General features: G+C 35.8%; 1 protein-coding gene across 1 annotated transcript; it reads left to right on the top strand.

The window, feature by feature from the left end:
* The first annotated feature begins 2305 nt into the window (after positions 1-2305).
* Positions 2306-3618, top strand: LOC137726186 (anaerobic nitrite reductase HBII). Its single transcript, XM_068465068.2, has 4 exons — positions 2306-2598; positions 2753-2867; positions 2962-3078; positions 3199-3618. Exons 1-4 carry the CDS (start codon positions 2495-2497, stop codon positions 3337-3339), a joined length of 477 nt encoding a protein of 158 aa, XP_068321169.1. The 5' UTR covers positions 2306-2494; the 3' UTR covers positions 3340-3618.
* Positions 3619-8386: the final 4768 nt, after the last annotated feature.

Here is an 8386-nt window from a genome sequence, read left to right as displayed (position 1 = left end):
CCGATACACTCTTGTGTTGAGACAACTAAAGGATGATGGAACTAATTAATTGGATTAATTAAGTCTCATGATTAATTAGAAAGTCTAAAGAAATCTTGGAAGCAATGAAAGATCGCTTCGATCTTAAAGAAAAGTTTGGGTTCATTATCGGGCCCAAACCCAAAGTTCAAACCTACACTAAGGGGCTGGCCAAAGATGAGGAAAGAAGAGAGAGAAAGAGTCAATTAGTTGACTTACTTCTTTTACCTTTATAAAGGGAGTTTAATGAAAAAGTTTCATTAGGGCTTTTTGTGTGAACTTTTCAACAAGAGAAAAACAAGTCACTCTCTCTCTCTCTCTACACACATACATAGCCAGCCACCAAGAGGGGAAATAGTTGATCATCTCTTCTCCTTTTGGTTATTCCAACATCTATCTCACTACACTAGTGGGTGTGGATCTTTAGAGGTTTTCTACTTTGGAGACTAGAGGAGAATCAAAGGAGTTCCAAATCTATCAAGGTGGAAGAATCAAGGAGGGAGGCTAGACTCAAGGAGTTCCAAGAACAAAGAGCTTGGATGTGGTCTATCCTTGGTCTAAAGTCTAGATCAAGAGGTATAAAACTCAACCTTCACTTTGTTCTTCAATATTTTGTTAGATGCATATATGAACCTATGCTTCTTGAAGGGGATTTGCATGACTATAACTTTGATAATATGTGATAATATGCTTCCGTTGCTTATGTATATAAATTTAGAATTGTATATGCATGCTAGTCACTAGAAATCCCACATAAATCTCATTATTTCCCTTCAATAGATATACAAGTTTTTGGAGGATAAAAAAGGGTTTCACTGAATTTTTTTAAAATATTCTATAAAATACTAAAAAAATATCATGTCAAAATTACAAGTTTGAGTTTGAAGATGTGATTGGGGACAGTGACGGCGTCAAAATTCTATGTGAAAAAGGGCTTTTTAGATATGTAATGAGAAAAAATTATGAACCCATAACAGAACAATTGGATAATCTTTACAAAACTGAAAGATCAATTAAATTTAGGCAATGCTAGGGAGACAAAATTTGGAGACAAAATTTGCTAACTAAATGATGTAACACCAATAGAAATGAGCGTGTTTATCACTGTTTAAGTAATAAACTAATCATCAACTTCCATGTTCTTTAGTTTTCAAATTTTTGTTTACAAATTAAGTCTCCCTAGCATTACCCTTAAATTTAATAGAAAGAATCAAAAGAATTGTATGAACTATGTGGGAGGTAGAGAGCAGGGTAAACCACTAAAAAATTTGAAATTATAAAAAAAAATAATAATAATAATTTATTAGGTTGCTTTAGGTTGTAAATAATAGTTGATTAGGTTGCTTTAAGAATAACATTAAATTGATTTTAAAACTCTCATCCTAAACTCACCATTTCACTAAACCACAAAGATAAAACAAACAAACTCTAAGAAAATATGAGACACGACGTCATTAGGCTCAACTTCTTCAAGAGGACAATTTAGATCTTCTTCCTTATATCTTATGGTTCTACAACTGTAGGCTTGAGGCTATTAAAATTTTCTATAAAATAGACAAAATGGACATAATTAATAAAATGTTTTAATTCAGAAAAAATTATATTCTTGAATTAAAATACAAAGCTTAGTCTTTGGCTCTTCCCAACTCTGAAGGGTTACAATATTACATTCCTGTCGTTTTGTGCAAGGAGATGACTCTTCCAACCCACTTCCCACTTTTATGTGCCGGGACAAAGGTCAATGCGTATGCTATGCCAAGCAAAGGACCTCGTACAATGCTTGCGCAGCCTAAATAAGATACGATTAATTAGTCAGTGGTGACAAATAAATAAGATATGATTAATTAGTCATTGGTGACAAATATCTTATTAGCCTCAAAGATATTGGGCAATAAAGTTGAGACAAAAACTTTGCCTTCCTCTATGCAAATCCGATGTTATGGCTTGCGTCACTTTAGTTGCCAAGACCTGATAAGGAAAAACCTAAAACAGATTTTGATCTCATCCAAATTCTCTTTGTGATTTTGGATCCTCATATTCTATCCGTTCATCGTGCATCTTGTGGTCAGAAATCATTATGAATTTTTTTATTTAAAATTAAACACAAACTGTACCTAACGAAAACTAACCACACAATGTACGATGAAAAGATAAGATAGGATCCTCACAAAGAGAATCCGAAGAGAATCCTCATCCACCTAAAACCATGTTCTCCAAATATTGCCTCGGACAGCCCCTAGTTTTGGAACATGTGCTATATAATCAAAGTTGTTTGCTAAAAATTGAAATCTATAAGGAGAATGGCTCTCCAGTGCCCTGAAGAGTTGCCTCTAAATCTAATCTTCACTGGCTTTTACTATATATATTCTCTGCCAAAGAATATTGATCTCATTGTTCATATCGTCAATACAATTTTCAATCAGTTAAGTTAAAATTCTTAGAGCTCCACTTTTTGTGACAATTAAATTGTTATAGCATGGAAGGCAAAGTTTTCACAGAAGAACAGGAAACACTGGTGGTGAAGTCATGGGGTGTGATGAAGCAGAATGCTGCTGATTTGGGCCTTAAGTTCTTCTTGAAGTAAGTCTGTTTTACATAAATCGCAAAATTAGCCAATACAAAGCTATAATATAGCACCCAATTCTTCCGTTTCGTTCTTTTTTCATCTGCACTTCATAGTTTATATACGATGTCAAAAGAAAGGTTTTGAACCAACTGGGACTTCCATTTGCAGGATCTTTGAAATTGCACCATCAGCTCAGAAGCTGTTCTCTTTCTTGAGGGACTCTAATATTCCTCTTGAGAAGAACCCAAAGCTCAAGCCTCATGCCATGTCTGTATTTGTTATGGTAAATATAATTAAGCCGCTAGTGTGATACTATTACATACGAGTTAATTATAATTAACTTGGGTTCGATCACTAATCCTTGATTTGTGTTCCAGACTTGTGAATCAGCAGTTCAACTCAGGAAAGCAGGCAAGGTTACAGTGAGAGAGTCAACCTTGAAAAGATTAGGTGGTGTCCACTTCAAGTCTGGAGTGGTAGATGAACATTATGAGGTATATGCTTCACCATAACTAAGTACATAAGAATAATGTTTGTCCTTGCACGCGAAGTTTTGCGTTCGAATTCTTCTTTTCTAAATATGTGCCTTAGTGAACAATTTATTTTATATATAGGTGACCAAGTTCGCATTGTTGGAAACCATAAAGGAGGCCGTACCGGAAATGTGGTCACCGGAGATGAAGAATGCATGGGGAGAAGCGTATGATCAGTTGGTTACTGCTATAAAATCAGAAATGAAGCCTCCCCTTAATTAGCCACAACTCTTTACAAGTTCTTTTCTTAATTTGTAACTTAATAAGACGGAAATACTATCTGCCTCTATTTGTTTGGTTGTTTGTTAGGCCGTACCGGAAATGTGGTCACCGGAGATGAAGAATGCAAGGGGAGAAGCGTATGATCAGTTGGTTACTGCTATAAAATCAGAAATGAAGCCTCCCCTTAATTAGCCACAACTCTTTACAAGTTCTTTTCTTAATTTGTAACTTAATAAGACGGAAATACTATCTGCCTCTATTTGTTTGGTTGTTTGTTCCTATCTTTTGTTAATATCTAAAACACCCTCAATATTTTAGTGTCGTTCTAAATTAGCATCAATTTTTTTAGGATTTTTATCACAAGTAGTCCCTCAAATTGACTTTTAGCATTAAGATGGTTCCTGAAAATAAAAATCAATAAATGTAGTCCTTGTATATTGATGTTGCAAATCAATATGGTCATTCCAATAGAATTCCGTCAAATTTTCAGTTAGTGTGCTGATGGTATATATTTGAACCCACATGTATTGCCACATGGATAAATTATTAGAAGCTTTACAAATTTTAATTAAAATCATTTAAAACTAAACTCAAAGTGATTAAATAAAAAAACTTAAAGCTGTTCAACAAAAAAAAAAGGTTGCATCTACTTTCACAAAGAGGAAGACACAATTTGTGCCAAGAAGAGAGAGCCATGGGCAGGCTAGAGGCAAAAAGAGCCAGAATTTTAAATATTTTATAAGATATTGAAAAATATCATGTCAGAATTACAAGTTAGAGTTCAAGTAAATGTGATCGGGATAGTAACAGAACCATAATTGTATGTGAAGGAGGATTTCTCAGATATGTAATGATGAGATGTTTGGTCAAGTCCTATAATGAGCAAAACCCTCATTTTGTGTTGCTGAGACATGCACCTAAGGAGAAAGTCTTTGGAACCGAAGTTAGCCGAGGAACCAAGTGACATGCCCGCCCTATTAATTGAGTGCCAGCACGTAGCAGTGTTGTCAGTAAAAAGGGGAGCCAATAGTTTTCTCACTTGTTTAGTAAAGTCAAGTTTTTGCCTTATCTAGCGGGTGACGACAATGTGGAGTTGGCAGCGGAGAAAGACTTGGCATTCAGACGAGCCGCCGGGTGGTGTGGTATGTAGTGATTTAGTACACCCATCCAAAATGGCTCCGAAAGGAACAAAAATGTGTGTGCCGCACTCACGAGGGATTGCCAGTGAAATATTGGAGGAAGGTGGGGATGTGTTAAAAATATGTGTGCCGCACTTACGGTTCTACAACTGCAAGCTTGAGGTTGTTAGAAATTTCTTACATAGTAGTCATGATGGGTTTTGACAATTTGCACATTTTCATTGGAGCATTGGTCGTTGCCTACCAACATTGAAATACAAAGCTTAGTTTTTGGTTCTCTCCAACTCTGAAGGGTTTTGACAATACTACATTCCTGTCTTTTAGTGCAAAGATAACTCTTCAAACCATTTCCCACTTTTATATGCCAAGACAAAGGCCAATGTGTCTGCCATGCCAAGCAAAGGACCTCGTACAATGCAACATGTTATTAACCTCAAAGATATTGGGCAATAAAGTTGAGACAAAAACTTTGATTTGGATTCCCTCGTCTTTTCCGTCTATCGTATATTGTACGGTCAGAAATCTTAAGATTTTTTTTTAAATTAAACACAAATAGTATTTAACGAAAAATAATCGCACAATTTACTATAAACTAATAGAATATGAGGATCCTTAGGATCCTCGCAAAGGAGATCCGAAGAGGGTCCTCACAATGAGTATCCAGAGAGGATTCTCATCCACCTAAAACCATGTTCTCCAAATATTGCCTCAGACAGCCCCTGGTTTTAGGACATGATGCGAGATTTATACGCACACAAACTAAACCCTATTTGTGACAATTGTAGTAATGATGTAAGTAGGGATCGTTCTAACCGGGGATTAACTAGGGGTGCTAAACACTTGATTCAAATAAATAAAACTAACTTTTAAAACACTTAACTTACTTAACAAGAACTCAAAACAAGTACACAAGACTTCAAATACTTGAAAACACAAAAATAAAACAAATACGAATGATTAAGACTTAACAAAAGATGGGGGGGCTTGAGTTTTTGACGAAATTAACTAAAATGCACAAATTGTAATTAAAGGCAAAACGTAAATATGAATGTGATGAAAATATGGATGATGGAATAGCCAAGGGGTTCTTCTCCACACATGTTACACTGATAGGAGCATATTCATGCGACTTAAATGGCTTGTTCTCGTGCATTTACGTTATGTTTCTCTCGTTATTTTAGTCCTTTATGCTTCTTTTGTGTGTTTTCAGGTTCTAAGGGCCTAGGGAGCAAGTAAGTGCATTTTGAGGCCATTTGGAGCATTTTTGGGCATGGATTGGATAGCTTATCCATGGAGCCAAGAGGATGGACGAATTTGAAGGCCTTGTATGCACTTGAAGACACAAAACAATGGCCCTAACCCAATCACATAACACATTATGCCATACAAACCAACCTATTTTAGGCCCATTCTATGTACTTAAACCCTAGCCCTTTAAACTAGTTCATTTATCACTTATCAAACCATTCACTTATCACTCACCACATATCATTCACTTATCACTTAACATATCATTCATTTATTTCACTTCCATACTCCTCTTAATTCCACATGCATTCTCACACATGCACATCATTCACTCACATTTCCACCATTCATTCTTTATTCCTTTCCAAACATCTCACATGCATTTCCACCTTCCTACTTCATCATTTCACCACATTCTCCCTCTTTAACTCACATGCATTCATCATAATTCACAACACAAAACAACTTCATTGCCGTGGGTTCCCATTTCCTTTCCAAACATCTCACATGCATTTCTTCATTATTTCCTAACCCTACATGCATTATTTATTGCATCTTCACATGCATTCACACACACTTTACACATTCAAACCGTGAGCTCCCATTCCTATATGCCATTTTCAGATTTCCACCCACTAACCTAGTCATCAACACATGCACTTCCACCTTTCATCCACAATGATTCATGATTCATTCACTTTGCATCCTTTAAATCAATCACATACTTTTCCATCATTAATTAGCCACTTGCATCTTAAACAAACAGCCATATGTTCCCTCCACTACTCCTATAAATACCCTTGCATTCATTCATTCAATTCATATCTCATATTTCCATTCACAACACTTCACACAACACAAATACCATTCCATTGCCGTGAGTCCCACTTCATTTTCTGCATATTTTCTCTTCATTCTTCCATCTCCAACCACTCCCTACTCCATTCCACATACACCTAAAGCCCTTAAGCTCACCTTAGACCTTGTGCTACAACAACGAGGAAGAAAAGAGTGCTTAAACGTTCATACAATTCAAGTTTGAGTTGTTGGAATGTTTAGGTGTTTCTTTGATTTCAAAGTTTAAATTTAATTCTCTTTGTTTTGTACGTATGAGAAGGGAAGAGAAGAGTGCCTAAACGTTCATACAATTCACGTTTGAGTTGTTGGAATGTTTAGGTGTTTCTTTGATTTCAAAGTTATGAGGAACTAAACCCCCCTTTAGCTAGGGGGTGATTCGAAACTATGTTTATATTTGCATTTTGAATTGATTACGTTTGGTTGGAATTTCATAAGTTGTGGATTCAATTCGTTTAACTGTTTGATTGATAACTTATTTATGTATGTTCATTGAGATTGCAAGCTTAATTTTCATGCATAAATATGACGCTAGAATATAAGTGCGTTAAACGAATTCTTGGCATAAGTTTCATGCGTATTCCATAGTAACGAATGCCTCGTCGATGTTTATGATTTCCGTTGAACTTAATGATCTTTGTTGAATGTCTCTATCATGCGTATTCCATAGTTAGGGACTTTGATTAAGAATAATTTGGTTGTAATGCGTATTCCATTCAATCCAACGAATTTAGGGAAATCTGAAAGTTAATCTAAGCGGATCTAATTAACTTGGAGCATTGAGTTTCACAACTTATCGAAAGACCAACTGAGAATCAATTTTGTTTGCAAGTGTAACATGTGTGGAGAAGAACCCCTTGGCTATTCCATCATCCATATTTTTATCACATTCATATTTACATTTTGCCTTTAATTATATTCTGTCTTTTTAATTTAATATCGTCCAACCACAATTCCCCCCCCCCTATTTTGTTAAGTCTTAATCATTCGTATTTGTTTTATTTTTGTATCTTTAAGCTTTTGGAGTCATAAACAATTGCAAATTCGTTTAAATCAAGTTCTAGCTTCTATTTGAGTCAATTTGATTGTTTTAGACAATTTGAGTTTTTCAAAGCCATTCTGAGTCATAGTAGTCTTGTTAAGAGTATTTTAATTTAGTTTTTATGTTTTTAAGTCAATTTAGAAGGTTTTAGCAAGCCCTCCTAATCCCCGGTCTAGAACGATCCCTCACTTATCCATTCTACTACAATTGTCAAACGAGGGTTTAATTTGAGTGTCAAGTAAATCTCGCATCAAATTTTGGCGCCGTTGCTGGGGATTAGCAACTTTGCTAATCCTTTGTCTTTATTTTTATATTTTTTTTGTTTTTCGTGCATTCTTATTTTAGATTCTTAGTTTGTTTGTTTCCTTGTTTTTTAGGTACTGTGTATGACTCGTCGCTCTCGGCCTATTATAGAGAACATCTCCGACTTTGACGGTGATTTTGAACGCACTTTGAGGAGAACGAGGAGTCAACAAGAGCCACCACAACCTCCACCACAACCTGGGCTTGAAGAAGACGAAGTAGGTGTAGAAGAAAAGCCCACGGATCAGATTTTTGAAGAAGAACAAGCCATGGCAGCAGATAATAGAACCATCAAGGAGCTTTCGGCCTCAGGTTTGGATAATGCATTGCCTCTTTGTATCCAATACCCCACGGCTGCAGAGGGGAAGACTGAGGAATTTGAACTCAAATCCAGTTTGTTACACCATATTCCGAAGTTCCATGGCTTGTCTATGGAAGACCCCAACAAACACTTGAAGGA

This window comes from Pyrus communis, chromosome 5, assembly GCF_041283825.1.
Source record: "Pyrus communis isolate YQ-2024b chromosome 5, ASM4128382v1, whole genome shotgun sequence".
Classification (NCBI taxonomy): domain Eukaryota; kingdom Viridiplantae; phylum Streptophyta; class Magnoliopsida; order Rosales; family Rosaceae; genus Pyrus; species Pyrus communis.
This window is presented reverse-complemented; position numbering and strand designations above follow the sequence as displayed.